This window comes from Lontra canadensis, unplaced genomic scaffold, assembly GCF_010015895.1.
Source record: "Lontra canadensis isolate GAN:19392208 unplaced genomic scaffold, GSC_riverotter_1.0 scaffold43, whole genome shotgun sequence".
In the NCBI taxonomy this organism is placed as follows: Eukaryota; Metazoa; Chordata; class Mammalia; order Carnivora; family Mustelidae; genus Lontra; species Lontra canadensis.
In genome coordinates this window covers 13,988,642-14,007,035 of record NW_022631037.1, presented here as the reverse complement: position 1 = coordinate 14,007,035, position 18,394 = coordinate 13,988,642, and the positions used below count along the sequence as shown (strand labels likewise).

At 46.1% G+C, this 18,394-nt stretch overlaps 1 protein-coding gene across 6 annotated transcripts in view; it reads left to right on the top strand.

Moving 5' to 3' along the window:
- Positions 1-18,394, top strand: part of MED24 (mediator complex subunit 24) — a 33,502-nt gene that overhangs the window by 5,247 nt on the left and 9,861 nt on the right. For 3 of the 6 annotated variants that reach the window (XM_032871536.1, XM_032871535.1, XM_032871531.1), the window contains exons 1-10: positions 2,616-2,660; positions 3,061-3,246; positions 3,335-3,417; positions 14,366-14,404; positions 14,745-14,818; positions 15,174-15,406; positions 15,552-15,608; positions 17,046-17,157; positions 17,315-17,465; positions 17,788-17,901. In XM_032871536.1, coding sequence (XP_032727427.1) covers positions 3,117-3,246; positions 3,335-3,417; positions 14,366-14,404; positions 14,745-14,818; positions 15,174-15,406; positions 15,552-15,608; positions 17,046-17,157; positions 17,315-17,465; positions 17,788-17,901 — 993 coding nt within the window. In that variant the 5' untranslated portion in view covers positions 2,616-2,660; positions 3,061-3,116. Of the gene's footprint in view, positions 1-2,615; positions 2,661-2,693; positions 2,726-3,060; positions 3,247-3,334; positions 3,418-14,365; positions 14,405-14,744; positions 14,819-15,173; positions 15,407-15,551; positions 15,609-17,045; positions 17,158-17,314; positions 17,466-17,787; positions 17,902-18,394 lie in introns of those variants that run through there. The other 3 variants (XM_032871532.1, XM_032871533.1, XM_032871534.1) reach the window with 3 other exon arrangements.

Here is an 18,394-nt window from a genome sequence, read left to right as displayed (position 1 = left end):
ATGGTTTCCTTTCTATCCAGAGGGGATGCTGGTACCTCTTCTCTTACCCACAGGAGGACTTTCAGAGAGTCCCATCCTTGGGGACAGAGGATCCAGCCAAGGAGCCAGTGGTTCCTGGGAAGCTAACGTGGTGTGGAGGGAAGAGGTGGTGTATGGAAAGGCTGTCTCTGATATTGATAGACCAGAAAGGCAGGACAGTCAAAGTACAGAAATTGAAGATGGCCCATGTCCAGAGCTAAGGGAGTCCTCATAGTCCCTTAGGAGTCCAGTCCTTGGGGGGAACCCTGCCAAGCCTAGAAAGGGAGCTGCTGGTAAGAGGTGGGGGGACAGGGAAGGCAGATGGCCTGACTACAAACGCCGCCTCCCTGCCACTGTGAAGTGGGAAGGAGGTACCCCTCCATCCCCCAGAGATCTGCCAGGCTTTCTGCCAGAGAGGGATGGTTTAAGCTCAGAATATCACTATCCTCAGGGCCCAGATATTCCAACAAATGTACCAACACCCACTAACTCAGTCAGGAGCAGTCCCAAAGTTGACAGCTTCTCTCTAAGAGGGACAGTTTGGGCTATGAGGGATGGGAAAGGAGCTATAGGATCCAGGGATGGCTCAAAGGAGGGGATGCTGGGGTGCTGTCACCAGAAAGGAATGGGTGGAGGGAGCAGACAAAGGCAAAGTTGGTGCCTGGGAGAAGGGAGGCCAGGTACATGTGAGGCTGCAGAAGAACAGGGTTTGTGGTTGTCTCAAGAGCGAGTGAGTGTGGGATTTGTGGTTGTCTCAAGTATAGCTGAGGGCAGGTTGGAAGTTAAGTGTGAGGAGTCTGGGTTCTCCCTCCTTCCTGCTTTGGAAGTTTGGCTCCACACATTTGGCAGCTGTTTTGCAGAAATACTATTTCCCAGTGGTGTCACTTAGGTAGGCACAAAGGGGAGCAGAATGGAGGCAGTGTGGATGGGTACATGGGGAGGGAGAAAGGCCATAGGCAGTAATGACCTCAGAGGGCTGTGATCTGGTCCTCCTTCAGCTGCACTCTACCCCTGAGAATAGGGGTCCTTGTCTCCCTGTTGTAATTTTGCTCCCATACCCAGAATCCTGTTATTCTCTGCCCCAAGGGCCAAAAAGTTTGCTTCTAGAGTCTGAGTGCGCCGTGCTTCCAGATTCATCCCCCCTGATGACTGATTTTGTGAAAGTGTGGCCAAAGAATGGTTGCTGGAGAATAGGGATGGGACTCGGCCTCAAGGACTGGGATATCAGCCCTAGGGTATGGAATGGGGAAGTTGAAAGTAGGGGGTGGCAGAATGCTGGCTGTGGCCTCCATGTTTACTCTTGTCCCTGGTTATAAATGTTAGGGATGATCTGTCCCCAGGACAGGGCAGGGATAAGGGCCATATATAGAGAAGGCTCAGACATTGGAGCCTGAGGTGAATAGCATGTGTTTCTGAGCTTCTCACTGAAGGGGGAAAAGAAGGCTAATGTCTAAAGCCCTGAATATAATTATGCATGATTTTGTTCCCTAGGATAAGCAAGACATTGTATTGTTTTTAATAAACTTTAAAAAAAAGGGTAGTTTTAGACTTAGAAAAGATTTGAACATAGTAGGTGCTCCATACATGCCATAGCCAATTTCTCCTTTTATTAGCCTCTTCCATTAGTATGGTATTTTTAAAAAACATTTATTTATTTACTTACTTATTTATTTGACAGACAGAGATCACAAGTAGGCAGAGAGGCAGGCAGAGAGAGAGGTGGGGGGAAGCAGGCTCCCCGCCGAGCAGAGAGCCCGATGTGGGGCTCAATCCCAGGACCCCGAGATCACAACCTGAGCCAAAGGCAGAGGCCTCAACCCACTGAGCCACCCAGGCGCCCCAGTATGGTATTTTTTAACAGCTAATGATCTAATATTGATATGTCACTATAAACTAATGTCTATGCTTTACTCATAGTCCTTAACTTTTCACCCAGTGTTCTTCTGTTCCAGGATGACATCCAGGATGCCAACTTATATTTAATAATTATGTCTCCTTAAGCACTCTTGGCTATGACAGTTTCTTAGATTCTCCTTATTTTTGATAACCTTAACCTCAGTTTCCTCTTTACTGTTCCCCATATTCAATTTGGGGGTTAAATGGTGATGTGTGTACAACTGATCAAGCCCCAGTGTCATCTCTGGAATACAGATGTGGAAATAAGGATTCTGGTACACCCAGGGGTGTAAGAGCACCCCTCCACACCCAAAAAAATGTTTAGAAAGAGGAAGACGTATTGCTGAACGAACGCCACACCCCTGCTGTGCATAGTAACTAGCGTGTAAAAGAAGGGGGTCAGAATATCATTTAAATGCCTGGTCAATAGTGACGTCTTTGGGCGACGCTTGCTTGAGAACGGTCTTTCAAGAGCTCTCCGTTCCCTCCGCCCCCTGAGTCTCTGATGCTTCAGCTTATACATGTCCTTCTCTAAAGCAGAGAAACAATGTGGGCTGGAGAGCTTAGTCCCTTAGCGCCCTCTCTAGCCCTGTCCAAGGAACTACAATTCCCAGAAGACATCGCGAAGCGACCTATCTCTTGCTGCATTATCATTGGCTCGTGATTTTTACTCCCAGCCAATAGAAGTCAAGCTTTTTGATAAGTGCCAAGATGGCGATATCTAGGATCTAGAGCTATCTTGTACGGTAGGCTTGAAATTGGGGGGGTGGTGGATGAAAAGGAAATAGGGAATTATACTTTCAAGGTTGGGGTAGGTGGAAGAACTAGAGAAAAAACTCTGGATTTGGGGTGGTATGGTCTGAGGGACGCAGCCAGAGCTAAGGGCGTAATTAGGCAACCAGAATAGGCTTAACCCCTTGCCATCCTCTTCTTCACTCTTTAAGCCCCTTGGACACCCTTTTCTTAGTGCTTCAGTTGAAGGAAGGATGATTCAGGAGGAAGGAACCTGACAGAATCTCTTCCTTATCCTCTTTCCCATTTTTTCTTTCTAATTCCTCTACCTCTCTTAAATCTTCCTATATCCGTTTCATTCAGCTCGGCCCTCCCTAGTTCTTTAATTCAGAATCCCCTCTCTCCTTCTCTTAGCTCAGTTTCTTCCAACGCAGAACTGACCGCCACCGGCCCCTTCTCAGAGTGAAATCATGAAGGTAGTGAACTTGAAACAAGCCATTTTGCAAGCCTGGAAGGAGCGATGGAGTGACTACCAGTGGGCAATCAACATGAAGAAATTCTTTCCCAAAGGAGCCACCTGGGACATTCTCAACCTAGCAGGTCTCAACTGAAGTAGGAAGGAAGGATGGGAGGGCTAAATCCAGAAAAGCTGTAACCATTAAGTCTTGCTTTGTTATTCCCCTTGCAGAAGCACTACTGGAGCAGGCCATGATTGGACCTTCCCCCAATCCTCTCATCCTGTCCTACCTGAAGTATGCCATTAGTTCCCAGGTAAACTGCCCCATCTATTCCAGAGAGTGAGGATTTCAAGGTGAAAAACTTGGAGAAAGCTTACACTTTCTAGGTGAATTTGTTTGAACACAACACTTCTCTGAGCTTCAGTTGTCTTGTGAAAATAATAATACTTCATTGGTTGTGATGAATGTTATATTAACTTAAATATTCATGAATGCGTCAGTGGTGTAGGCCCTGGGGATATAGCTGTGAACAAGACGTGATCCCAGTGCACAAGGAATTTAGTGGGAAATAACAGACATGAAAATAAGCAATCAGTCACAGGATGGGTTTATGATGTAGGGTAAGACAGTATTAGGAGAGTATGTAAGAGAGGCATGGAATTCAGTCAGCAATCAGGGAAGGCTTTCTGGAGAAAGTGTTGTTGAAACTAAGAACTTATTGTTAATAGGAATTAGCCAGGCAGATTGTTGAAAAGCAGAAAGAAAAGCATATGTAATATGTAATATGTAATGTCTGCGAGGCAAAAATCACATGTTGTTTAGGAGCCGAAAATTTGTATGGCTAGAGCTTTAGTTTTGGTCTCAACATCCTTTTATGCTTTTAAAAACTACTGAGACTCCCACAAAGCTTTTGTTTATATGTATTTCATGTATCCATATTTACCATTTTAGAAATGAAAACTGAGAAATTTAAAAAATATTTATGAACTTACTTAAAAGTAACAAAAAGTAAAGTCTATTAAATTATATTACATGTTAATATAAATAGCCTTTTAATGAAAACCATATTTTCCAAAACAAAAAAGCTAGTGAGGAAAGTGGCATTGTTTTATGTTTCGCTAATCTCTTTAATGGTTTAATAGAAGACAGCTGAATTCTCCTATCTGCTTCTGCATTCAGTTGTTGCAGTAGGTTATTTTGGCTGAATTGTATGAAGAAAAATCTGTCCTCAGACATCAGATATTTAGTTTGAAAAGGGCAGAGATTTTTTTTTTTAAAGATTTTATTTATTTATTTGACAGACAGAGATCACAAGTAGACAGAGAGGCAGGCAGAGAGAGAGGAAGGGAAGCAGGCTCCCTCTTGAGCAGAGAGCCTGATGCGGGGCTCAATCCCAGGACCCTGAGATCATGACCTGAGCTGAACGCAGAGGCTTTAACCCACTGAGCCACCCAGGTGCCCCAGGGGCAGAGAATATTAATAAGCTTTTCAGATAACTGGATATTTGTTGACACACTAAATTCAACAGGTGATGTGAAACCATATCAATGAACTTAAATTAATTAAGTGATTTTTAAGTACATGCTCTACATCCAACATGGGGCTTGAACTCACGACCCTGAGATCAGGAGTCACATGCTCTACCAACTGAGCCAGCCAGGCTCAACTCAATGAACTTCTTATACTCTGTTACATTAAAGTCCATTGGTCTCTTTCTTGCACCTTGAACCGTTCTTTTACTCATGCGTAATTTTATAATGTCATGAATTGGTCATGTGGAACATATCTGTTACTGAGTAACACAGATATTCCAATTGTTGACACATTTAATTATATGATTCATATGTCATGGAGCCTCTGGGACATTCCACATACTGTTGTGGGAGAATGAGAGTAGAAAAGGCAAACCAGGGATGCCTGGGTGGCCTAGTCGGTTAAGCCACTGTGTTTGGCTCAGGTCATGATCCCAGGGTCCTGGGATCGAGTCCCACATCGGGCTACTTGCTCGGTAGGGAGCCTGCTTCTGTCTCCACCTCTGCCTGATGCTCTGCCTGGTTGTGGGCTCACCCGCCCTCTCTCTCTAAAAAAAAAAATCTTTAAAAAAATAAAAAAAGAAAAAGCAAATCATATCTTAGCAGTATGCATTTATTTATTTATTTAAGATTTTATTTCTTTATTTGACAGAGAAAGAGAGATCACAAGTAGGCAGAGAGGCAGGCAGAGGTGGGGGGGGAAGCAGGCTCCCTGCTGAACAGAGAGCCCGATGCGGGGCTCCATCCCAGGACCATCAGACCATGACCTGATCCAAAGGCAGAGGCTTAACCCACTGAGCCACCCAGCACCCCACATCTTAGCAGTATTTAAACAATAGTTTTAACTTCATAGATTCCAGGGGTTCCTGGACCATATTTTGAGAACTGCTGGGCTAGCACTTCAAGAAAGAGACTGGTTTAGAGAGAGATAGGGAGGCCTGTGGGTGATAAAGGACCTGTGGGTGATGCTATAGAGTTTGGACTTTATCCTAGGGTGATGGGTAATCATTTAAAGAGTTGTAAGTGGAGGAATGGTGTGGTAGCATTTATGTATGTGTGTGTGTGTGTATAGCTATTTAACATGTAACAAAAATGCAGATCTTAAGACGAATTCAGTGAGTTTTAGCAATTGTATATACCCATGTCACTAACATTAAAATAAGATACAGAACATTTCTGTTTTCCCAGAAAGTTCTCTTGTGCCCTTTTCTAGCCCATCCTCCTACAACCACTAAATGTTTTCTGTCACTGTAGATTAGTCTTGTCTGTATTTGGAATTCACTGAAATGGAACCGTATAGCAAACACTGTATACTCTGTCTTCTTTTGTTTTCCATAAATGTCTTTGAGGGGCACCTGGGTGGCGCAGTTAGTTGGGCATCCGACTCTTGGTTTTGGCCCAGGTCGTGGTCTCAGGGTTGTGAGATGGAGCCCCGGGTCAGGCTTTGTGTTCAGTGCAGAGTCTGCTTGGGACCGTCTCTCCCTCAGCCCCTCCCCTCTGTGCTTTCATTCTCTCTCTCTCAAATAAATAAATAAATAAATACATCTTAAAAAAAATTTTTTTTTTTTTTTAAGATTTCATTTACATTCTTTTTAGATTGCTGAGTAGTAACCCTCAGGCGGCATGTAGTTCTTGTACTTCCTTTTTCCTCTTAGCTTATGTATGCTTTCCATGTGAGCACATACTCATCTACATTATTCTTTTACTGCTGCATGATGTTCCATGTATACTGTAATATAGGTTTTTAATTTTTTACTGTTATACTCATTGTTTCATTGAACTTTCTTTTTTTTTAAAGATTTTATTTATTTATTTGAGAGAGGGGGAGAGAGAGAGCATGAGCGAGGGTGGGGAGGGGCAGAGGGACAGACTCCCTGCTTGAGCAGGGATTCCCAATTTGGAATTCGGTCCCAGGACCCTGAGAGCATGACCTGAGCCAAAGTCAGACATTTAACTGACCTAACCAACCAGGCACCCCTCATTGAACATTCTTATACTTACTTGTCTACACTTCTGGGACCGTTTCCCTAGGATAGATATCTAGAAATGGAATTGCTAGTTTAAAGAATTCCCACATATTCAGGGTGCCTGGGTGGCTCAGTCTGTTAAGCATCTGATTCAGTTTTGGCCCACGTCATGATCTCAGGTTTGTGAGATTGTGCCCTGAGTCAGGCTCCATGCTGGGTGTGGAGCCTGCTTAAGATTCTCTCTCCTTCTCCCTCTGCCCTTCCCCCTTCTCTTCTTCCTTCTCTAAAAAGAGAGAAAAGGAAGGAAGGAAAAGAAAAAAACTCCCCCATATTCAATTATAGTACATCCTGCAAATTGCCCTCTAGGAAGGATGGTTTGGTTTACACCCTGTCCATAGTGGGTTTTTTGTTTTTGTTTTTTTGTTTTTTTAAAGATTTTATTTATTTATTTGACAGAGAGAGAGCACAAGCAGGCAGAGAGGCAGGCAGAGGGAGAGAGAGAAACAGGCTCCCCACCGAGCAAGGAGCCCAATGAGGAACTCGATCCCAGGACTCTGGGATCATGACCTGAGCCAAAGGCAGACACTTAACCAACTGAGCCACCCAGGCGTCCCCTGTCCATGGTGTTTGACAGTGTTTCTCAACACCTTTCCAATGTTGGATAGAATTTTTTTAAATTCCTTTCCAGAAAGCAAAAAATTACATCACATTATAATTTGTATTTCCCTAAATGTGATGTTGAGCATTTTTTTTATATGTTTATTGGCTCTCTGTATATCTCTGGGAATTGCTTACACATATCAGTTGCCCGTTTTTTTTTTTTTTTTATTGTAAAAGCTTTATTGAGATACAAATCACATACTATACAATTTACCCATTTAAAGTATACAATTTACTGAATTGTAGTATTTTCAGAGTTACGCAGCCACTACCACAGGCAATTGAGAACATTTTTATCACCCCAAGAAGAATTCTTACTGACTTTTAAGTGTCTTAATATAATTGATCTTGTAATCCTTATCTATGAAATTTTGTCACTTTTTTTTTAACTTTTTGGTTTTCATTTTTTTTCTTTCATTTTTAAAAAGATTTAATTTATTTGACAGAGCGAGAGAGAGAGCACACACAAGCAGCGGGGGTGGCAGGCAGAGGGAGAGGGAGAAGCAGACTCCCCGCGGAGCAAGGAGCCTGACTCTCAGGGTTGGATCCCAGGACCCTGTGATCATGACCTGAGCCAAAGGCAGACGCTTAACCTACTGAGCCACCCAAGCACACCTGCTTTTACTTTCTTAGCAGGCAGAAATTTTTAATATTTTTGTAGTCAGTTTCAACCATTTTTGCCTATATGGCTTTCTCTTGCTTAAAGGCTTCCCTGCTCCAAGGATCAAAATATGTTCTTCTCCTATTTCTGCCAACACTTCACTTTTATTTTGTGTATTTATTTTGTTTAATCCACTTAGAATTTATTGTGGTATGAGGAAGAGATCCAAATTTATTTATTTTTCCGAACAGATGGACATTTGGCTCAACTGCCTTTATTGAATAGGCCATTCATCCATATCCTAAATTCTCTTACAGACAGAGGTCTATTTCTTGATATTTTAGTTTAGTTCATTGATATATTTGTCTCTGCTTGCACTAGTACTTTATTGTTTTATTACTAAATCTTTACAGTATGTTTGATGTCTGGTTAGGTAAGTCTTCCCTTAGTTGTTTTATTTTTCAAAAATGTCTTGACTGTTTTCACACATTCTCTTTACCAAATTTTAAAATCAACTTGTTAAATTATTTTTTTAAAAATCCAGTTGTATTTTTTTTAAAATCACTTATTTATTTACTTATTTGACAGAGATCACAAATAGGCAGAGAAGCAGGCAGAGAAGAAGGGAAGCAAGCTCCCTGCTGAGCAGAGAGCCTGATTGGGGCTCGATCCCAGGACCCTGGGATCATGACCTGAGCTGAAGACAGAGGCTTTAATCCACTGAGCCACCCAGGTCCCCCTCCAGTTGTATTTTGATGGAGATTTCCTTGACTCTATGGATTTGGGGAATTTGTGGATTAATTTTAGAAAGATCACTCTGGTGATCACTCTGGTGGCAGTTTTAAGAATGAGTTGGAGAGGGGCTCCTGGGTGGCTCAGTGGGTTAAAGCCTCTGCCTTTGGCTCAGGTCATGATCTCAGGGTCCTGGGATCAAGCCCCGCATCAGGCTCTTTGCTCAGTGGGAAGCCTGCTTCCTCCTCTCTCTCTCTGCCTGCCTCTTCGCCTACTTGTGATCTCTGTCTGTCAAATAAATAAATAAAATCTTAAAAAAAAAAAAGATTCTTTATAAAGAAATTTAAAAAATAATGAGTTGGAGGTGAGACAGAAGGTAGGGAGACCATTTCACCAGGCATATGTATATTTTTTTTATTTTTTATTTTTTGCTGCACTTATTATTTTTTTTTTAAGATTTTTTTATTTATTTGACAGAGAGATCACAAGTAGGCAGAGAGACCACAAGTAGGCAGAGAGACAGGCAGAGAGAGAGGGGGAAGCAGGCTCCCTGCTGAGCAGAGAGCCCGATGCGGGGCTCGATCCCAGGACCCTGGGATCACGACCTGAGCCGAAGGCAGAGGCTTTAACCCACTGAGCCACCCAGGCGCCCCTTTTGCTGCACTTATTATTTCTTTTTTAAGATTTTATTTATTACTTATTTGACAGACAGAGATCACAAATAGGCAGAGAGGCAGGCAGAGAGAGAGGGGGAAGCATGCTCCCTGTTGAGCAGAGAGCCCGATGCGGGGCTCCATCCCAGGACCCTGAGATCACGACCTGAGCCGAAGGCAGAGGCTTAACCCACTGAGCCACCCAGGCACCCCAGCATATGTATATTTTTAAAGTTTATTTATTTATTTAAGTCATCTCTAGACCATCCTGGGGCTCAAACTCATGACTCTGAGATGAAGAGTCACATGCTCTTCTACTGAGCCAGCCTCGAACCCCAGGCTTTTTTTTTTTTCTTCTTCTTTTTTTTGCCAAGGATCAGATAGTAAATACTTTCCACTTTGCAGGCCATGTGGTTTCTGTCACTATTATTCTGTCATCATAGTTTGAAAGCAGATATAGATAGTATATAAGTAAATGGACATGCCTGTGTTCTGATGAAACTTTATTATTTTTTTTTAAGATTTTATTTATTTGAGAGATTGAAAGTGAGTGAGAGGGAGAGGAGCAGGGGGAGGGGAAGAAGGAGAGGAGGAGCAGACTGCTTGCTAAGCAAGGAGCCCAACATGGGCCTCAGTCCTAGGACCAGAATCATGACCTGAGTGGAAGGCAGATGCTTAACGGACTGAGCCACCCAGGCATCCCCCAATCAAACTGCATTTACAAAAAAGATAATGGGGGGAACCTGGGTGCCTCAGTGGGTTAAGGCCTCTGCCTTTGGCTCAGGTCATGATCCCAGGGTCCTGGGATCGAGCCCCACATCGGGCTCTCTGCTCGGCGGGGAGCCTGCTTCCTCCTCTCTCTGCCTGCCTCTACCTGCTTGTGATTTCTGTCTGTCAAATAAATAAATAAAATCTTTAAAAAAAAAAAAAAAGATAATGGGTCCAGTTTGGCTTGTGAGCTATGGTTTTCCAATCCCTGATTTAGGCTGTTGTAGTAATTCAGGTAAAAGATGATATTAGCAAAAGCAAAGGAAGTGGCAGCAAAGAAGAAGATGAATTCAAGAACCATTCAGGAGGTGGCAAATGAGAGGGTTTGGTGATTACCAGGATGAGAGGCATGAGAGAGAGGATGAGATCATGGCTGATGGGATCATAAGGACACAGTAGGAGAAGAGTAGGGCCATTGTTAGAGTTGGGGTACAGCTGATGGGTGGAGAGGACATTGATTTTGGCTGTTTTTGTTTTTGTTTTTGTTTTTTTAAGATTTATTTATTTATTTGAGAGAGAGAGTGAGCAAGCATGGTGGGGAGGAGCAGAAAGGGAGAGAAAGTTCCAAACTGACTCCACACTCAGCGTGGAGCCTGACACAGGGCTCAGTCTCATGACTGAGATCATGATCTGAGCTGAAACCAAGAGTCAGACACTAAACCAGCTGCACCACGCAGGTGCCCCTGTCCTTTTTTTTTCTTTTAAATAGTTTTCTTTTTTTTTTTTTAACATGTATTTTTTTTTTAAGATTTTATTTATTTATTTGACACACAGAGATCACAAGTAGTTAGAGATGCAGGCAGAGAGAGAGGAGGAAGCAGGCTCCCCGCCAAGCAGAGAGCCCGATGCGGGGCTCGATCCCAGGACCCTGGGATCATGACCTGAGCCGAAGGCAGAGGCTTTAACCCACTGAGCCCCTCAGGCGCCCCTAAACATGTATTTTTAATGATTTATTTATTTTAGAGAGAGAGCTAGAACATGAGCAGGGGGAGGGGCAGAGGGAGAAGTAGAGAGAGAATCTCAAGCAGACTCCCAGCTGAGCATGGAGCCCAAGGAGGGCCTGGTACCACGGCCGTGAGATCATGATCTGAGCTGAAATCAAGAGTCGGACACACAACGAACTGAGCCACCCAGGCACCCCTGATTTTGGCCTTATTAAATAAGGTGCCAAAGAGAAGACACTTGGTAGGTAGTTGAACATACATGTCCGGAACTTAGAAGAAGAGGCCTAGACTGGCACTGTTAATTTCAGAGTTGTCAACTGCAGATGGTAATTGAAGCTGTGGGCATGGACTAGAGTGCCCAGAGAGGGTGGCAAGTGAGCAAAAAAAAAAAAAAAAAAAAAAAAGACCCAAGCCAAATCCCTGAGGAACAAGTCACATGTAGGGAACACACTCAGGGAAAGGATTCCTCATACAAGTCTGCAAAGAAGAGGGCATTGAGGTAGGAAGAAGAGTAAGAGAGAGTGGTATCGAGAGTAGCCAAGGGAGGAGAGGACTGAAGAATGCGGAAGTGTTTCCTGGTGTTGGGTGCTGAGGTCCATGAGATCGGAACTGAGAAGTACCAGTGGGGCTTAACAAGCAGTTTGTTGTTGAGCTTCCTGAGGAGATGCCTGCAGGGGTAGGGACACAAGTGACTGGAGTGGGCAGGGTTGTGAACAGAAGGCAGGGAGATAGAGACGAGTGCTCAGAACGCATGTCTCTGAGAGCAGCAGAGAGAGCGTGGTGGTTAATTGGAAATGGGGGGCGGTGTGCGGGAAGTTCTTTAAAAGATAGAAGAACTCGAGATGTGTAAACACTGATGGGAAGGCAAGGGGGAGAGAGCAAGGCGGAAGTAACAGAAATAAATGTCCATGTGGGAGCTTCCATACTTGTAAAGTGCTATGCAGAATTAGGCACTGCTTCTTCCTTAGAATTAAGAGGCTCTTCGGTCCATTGCTGTGTACGTGGAGGGCACTTAGGAGTAGTTGGGGGTGTAGAATATCGAGCAGAGGAGAGGAGGGAGCCCCAGGTCGGTCTGGGCTAGCCAGGTGTGCAGTGGGCCACACAGGGGCTCTAACCTCAGGGGCTGATGGTAGCTGAGAACTCCTATGTTGATAGATATATTAAGCGTGAAATAGGCCCAATCCTGCTGTGGGAAACAGTTCAGAGTTCACCGTGTGGAAAGGATTTTTAGGTCTCAAGAGTAGCCGTGCTTTATTGATACTGTTAGAACAAGCTTACGGGACGAAATTCTGAATTTGGAGACCATAAATACATTAGAAAATACAGCGTCCCTCAGAACATACAGAATTGGGGTGGGGGGCGGTTCTCTTGTAGTTTGGGGTCAGTTTCAGTGGGAATATCCAGCTCCCCCTTTAGGTTGGTATCCAACAAGGTTCATTTCCCTGCCAAGCTCTTGCTATGGGGACATCAGTTATAAATAAACAAACACTCTGCCTGGAACGTTACGGTCATCCTGCCCAGGCAGGCTCCCAACTTTCTTGATCACCATCAGACCCCAGCTATGTTCACAGAACATCTTACTAAGAGCGGCGCTGAACACTAATTGTGTATTTAAGTCCTCTGTGTGTTTTGTTCTTGTTTGTTCAAGAATAGTAGTTAAAGGTGTCTGAACAGAGAGCACTCTGTTCACATGATGGAGAAATTGTACACAGAAGGCATTGCCATGCATGTGAAATTCACCATACTAAGGCCATTGAGGCTGACTTCACTTTCTCCGTAAATTTTTGGAAATCTCTATTCCTCTAGGGAAGACAACCCACGAGGCTGGTGATTTTCCCGACAGTTTCTATCATTGTATTCTGCTTTTTTATTTTGGTGTATTTTGCCACTGATGTTGAGTATATAAATGTAACTACTTTCTAAAGTATTATTCCCATTTTATCAGCATGCTGTAGCTATATTTTAAAAAGTGTGACAGAAGACTTTCTGTAGGTTTTATTTCATTCAGGACACATTAGTTATTTCTTTTGAACTACATCTCCATTCTTATGATGCTGATGAAGAGGTTTTACTAATAGAGATTTATTTTTAAAGTACATTTTTTTCAGAATGCTAGCTCTTGAGAATTCATCAATTCAAAGTAATAAAGACTTGCTGAAGACCTACTATGTGCTAGGCCCAGGCTAGGTTCTAGAGAAACAGCTATAAATTCACCTCTATTTCCATTCCCAGGGAGCTCGCAGTTCAGGTAGGATTTCGCTTAGTCAAATAAGCTTGGGAAGTATTCCTTACTTTGCCTCCATTTATCTTAGAGATTCTCACTGTATACATTGGTATTATGATTTAGAGATACCCTATAGTGAAGAAAACTTTACTTATTTTATGGTTTCTCAGAATTCATATCACACAGAAGCTGTGTGTGTGTGTGTGTGTGTGTGTGTGTGTGTGTGTGTAAGATTTTGTAATATCTTGGGGAATCTTCAGAATACCATCATGCAGTAGAAGTTGCTACAATCACAGAAACGCTCCATATCTTGTCAGCTAGTCCAGTCACCACGAGCCACATGTACCTGTTGAGCACTGGTGATGTGGCTAATCTGACTAAGGAACTGCGTTTTCAATTTTATTTAATTTAAATTTGAACAGCCACATGTGGCTAATGGCTTCCCTATCGAACAGTGCAACCTTGGAAGCTACTTCGAGAAATGCTGATCCAGGATGTGTCTTTCCTTAATCATTCTACAGACATTCTCAGCAAGTCCACGATGGTCACTGAGTAAAAGCATCCTTGTCTTCAAGGAGCTCCTAGTTTGGTGGGGGCAACAGGCACCCACTGTGGCATAATGGGTATAAGGGGGTTACTTGGAGCACACAGGGGAAAATTTCAGCTTTGGGTGGGGGGTTGGGATTGATCAGAGAAGGTGTCCTGGAGGAGTCCTGGAGAATAAGTCCTAGAGAACCTTAAGAGTGTGTAGAATGAAATTCCTTATTTCAGGGTCTAGGTGCTACCTGCTCATTGCAGGGAATGTTTGTTTGTCTCCATTTCTTGTCCAAATAAAAGTATCCTTTATAGAACTTGTAGGAGTAAAATAACATAACAGCATTCTTGTCCGTTCTGCCTACTAGCAGTCACTTGAACCTTGTATATAGTGGACAATAGTGGCCTGTGAACACGGAACTTGTCCCTTTGAGTGCCCACCCTCATCTTCTCAGTGGGTGTATGCTGGTGATGTCATTTACGGTGAATCTGATAGAATCAGGAATAGGGACAGTGCCTCTCAGTGGGTTGAGGAAGGCCTCTTGAAGGAGTTGAGGTTTTTGAGAGCTGCAGAAACTTTGTCAGTATTCGATCCTGTCAACTGTGTGACCCTAGTCTGAACTTTATCTTTCTTCTTTCTCTCTAGATGGTGTCCTACTCCTCTGTCCTCACAGCTATCAGTAAGGTATGACTGCAGCCACTCACGAGCTAGGTGGAGGGCAGGAGGCGGAGAGATGGTAGTCCCAGATGGGACCCCGCCTCCTTGACTGCTCTGTGCAAGCTCAGACTGGACTGGCAGCACATGGTGCCTCTAGCTGGCAGTGCCGCGTTCCGTTGGAGGGAGGGGGATCCCGGGAAGTGGGGGCTGGCAATTAGGAGCTGCTTTCTGATGCTGAAAGAATGCTGAGTCTGAAACCTGAGGTTGGAGGATAGAGGAGCAGGCATCCTGAATATGCCATCTGCCTCATGTGTGAGACCAGGGTTGACTGGGATGTTCTGTAGCATTGTTGCTGTTCTTTCCACAGTTTGATGACTTTTCCCGGGACTTGTGTGTCCAGGCTTTGCTGGATATCATGGACATGTTTTGTGACCGACTGAGGTAACGTCCGGGCTCAGAATCTTCCAGCATTATCTTAGTGTCAGGGAGAAGTTCCTAGCCCACAGACTGACACCAGCTTGATGGGGTCCTGCACTTCTTCCCACTTGCCCATCCGCACCCACCCATCCTGTTCCTTTTCTACTTACTGCCCTAGGACAAAAGGCCTTTTCTTTCTTTGGAGCAGCTCATTTGAAATCTTGTCCAGTGGATGCCGACAGGGCTGTCTTCCCTAGAACTTTGCTAGCTTCCCAGCTCTCTTCCCTAGTAGGGGTGTGCCAGGCACTCTGGGGAACATTGGTGTGGGTCATATTTCAGCCTTTGGAGCCAAGACAGATTTTGCATCCTTTCCCGGTAGCTGTCATGGCAAAGCCGAGGAGTGCATCGGGCTGTGCCGGGCCCTTCTCAGCGCCCTCCACTGGCTGCTGCGCTGCACTGCAGCCTCTGCGGAGCGGCTCCGGGAGGGGCTGGAGGCCGGCACTCCAGCCGCCGGGGAGAAGCAGCTTGCCATGTGCCTGCTGCGCCTGGAGAAGACCCTCAGCAGCACCAAGAACCGGGCCCTGCTCCACATCGCCAAACTAGAGGAGGCCTGTATGTCCCCTTGGTTCCCCTGAGCCCCACCTGCCACTGTTCCCATAGCTGGTTCTTTAATTGAGAGGGGAGAGGCAGGATGCCATCCCACTTCTTTCCAGGAGGATCTGAAATCATCCCACTTCCTTTTTTTTCTCCCCATAAGCATTGCATACATCCCAGGGACTTGGGCAGGGTGGCACCCGAGCCAATCAACCAACAGGTATTTACTGAGCATTATTGTATGCCCAGCACTGTGCCAGGTGCTGGGGGCGGGGGGTGGGGGGCTACCAAAGGAGCATGTGGCAGGGTCCCTGCCCTCAACAAGCATACATGCTAGTGGGGAGCAAGGCCAGTATGTAATATACATGGAAGAAATTAGAGGACGAGAGAAGCACACCATACATCCTTGTGTTTGTCTCCACACTACTCATCTGAAAGCACATGACTCTTGTGTTCGAGTGTTGCCTAACATGGCCCTTTAAACACGGTACCTGTCTGCTCTCAGGCCTGTTGGATCATGCACCTCTTGACTCAAGCACAGATGTGAAATAATGGAACCCTCCAGAGCCTGAGAGGAGACAGATCACCTGGTGGGAGGGGAGACTTTGGTGTTTCTGGATGTGGGGCCCAAGGCCACAGTCTTGTAGTGGCTTGAGACCACCTAAGGATCTCTTATTCTCCAGTAACAAGAATGCTAGAGTGGGTCACACCCAGGTCTTCAGGACCTGTTTAGAGAATTTGTTATTAGGATTCATATATTTGTTGGTTCTCAAAGTGTGTTTTATTGCCTGTCAGAAAGTCCAGAGAGATGACCCCTTCATGAGAACGGGCTGTGTTGACAGTGTCTTACCTATCTTGAGCCCTTGACAAATGTTTAGTGGCTTGAAAAGTAAATGAATATTTAACTTAATTTTAATGGATCTCAGGTCTTTTTGTTTCCCCATGCCACATGGAGGCTAACGGGCTAGTTGGTGCCAGTATCCATCATTTGGCCCTCTGGAGTTGTAACTAGGACAAGTGACACATAATTAAGTGTGAATTAATGCGGTATAGACCATGAGCTCAAGCATTTGGGAGGAGAGATCAGTGGGTTGGACCAGCTGGGTGAGTTGTCGAAGGATCTGGGCTTGAACAAAGGCTTGAGGAAGAGTGAGTTTGAGAGGTGGTGATGAGCCAGGTGGGGGCACCTGCAGAGGGGCTGGGCAGTGAGAGCAGAGGCCTCGGCAGGATGAGGCAGGGGGGAGCCCAGGAGGCTGGTTAGGGATCTAGCTCAACGGCAGTAGAAAGTGGGGCCCACTTGCAAGGGTGGCCACTCCTGATGCGATTTGGGGCCACCTCCTTTTCCAGCCACTGGAACCCCACTGTGCCTCTCTCTGCCACTACCTATGTTAGGCCGTACCTAGGCTCTCAGTTGGCCGCTTGCATCCCTCGCTATAAGGCAGGCCTCTGGGGATGGTTTCTAGGGTCTTCACTGTTGGTGCTCACCCCCGTTCTAGAAACAGTGCATGCTGCCCTCAGGCCCCTGGCCTCCATGTCATCCTCAGGGGAAGCCTCCGTATGTGGTTTTGAGGGCCCACAGGGGCCAAAGTTAAGGAGCTCAGGGCCAGTGTCTTCCTCTCCTCTGTTTCCCATCGTGGGTCTGCCTTTCCTCCACCAGCCTCCTGGACTGCCATTGAGCATTCTCTCTTGAAGCTTGGGGAGATCCTGGCCAGTCTCAGCAACCCCCAGCTCCGGAGCCAGGCTGAGCAGTGTGGCACGCTCATTAGGAGGTACCGGGCTTCCAGGCTCACTGGGGTGGAGGGAGAGAGGAAAGGCCCTGGGTGTGGGTGGGGAGTTGTGGCCCCTGGTCTCCACCCCTCTGCTCTCACCTACCCTCTACCTCTTCCTGGCTCCCTACACTATGCCCTGTGTATCTGTTCCCTTCAGCATCCCCACGATGCTGGCTGTACACTCGGAGCAGCTGCACAAGACGGGCTACCCCACAGTCCACGCGGTGGTCCTGCTCGAGGGCACCATGAACCTGACAGGCGAGACACAGCCCCTGGTGGAACAGCTGATGATGGTGAAGCGCATGCAGGTGGGCGGCCCAGAGCTGCTGCTCTGTCCACATGGTGGGCTGGCCACGTGGGGCTGTGGAGAGGAGTCTTCTGGTACTTCCTAGGAGAAAGGGGGTTTCTCCTGACTCACGGTGGAAAGTGGATCCCTGTTGTGCATGGTGCTGGCATTTCACATGACATCCCTGCTCCTCACCCTGGAGTGGGGCAGCACCTGTCCTGCATGGCCTCTGAGCTCGCCTGACCAGCCCCCACCTTGCCCCCACCCTGCCCCCACCCTGGGGCCTTCAGAAGATGAAGGGGGATGGGCGCCCTCTTAGGCTTCACTCTCGCATCATCCCACAGCATATTCCCACCCCACTTTTTGTCCTGGAAATCTGGAAGGCTTGCTTCGTGGGGCTCATCGAGTCTCCCGAGGGTACAGAGGAGCTCAAGTGGACAGCTTTCACCTTCCTCAAGGTACCTGGGACGTGGGAGCAACAGAGCGCCCAGTCTAAAAATGGTTCTCAGGAAAAGCAGCGACACCCAGGATCTTTGTCCTGTATTTCTCCCCACGGCATTGTCCGCCACCTGCCAGGTCCCCAGCGCAAATTCCCATCGAGTCTTTTCTCTGAAAGTCCCAGAGCTATATTTAGACGACTTGGCAGGCGCCTGCCATCTCTGAGCACACAGGTGCCGTTTGGCTCTGTCATCAGCCAGACTGGCGCAGGGCAGTTATGGGCCAAGAGAAGTGGCCCCGGTCCTTGAATCAGGGTTCCCAGGGCTTATGGCAATTGCTTGTGGAGCCAGCAGAAGTGAGGGGTCCCTGTAACCTGTAGGCATCGGGCACCGGACCCTTGGATGCCTGCCAGCTTTCTGATTTGGCCCTCAGAGTGCTTTCCTTTCTGAGGTGGAAGGGTTCCTGTCTCTCTGCTCGAAGCAGGGAGGTGGAGGGGATGCCTTCAGTTCTGGC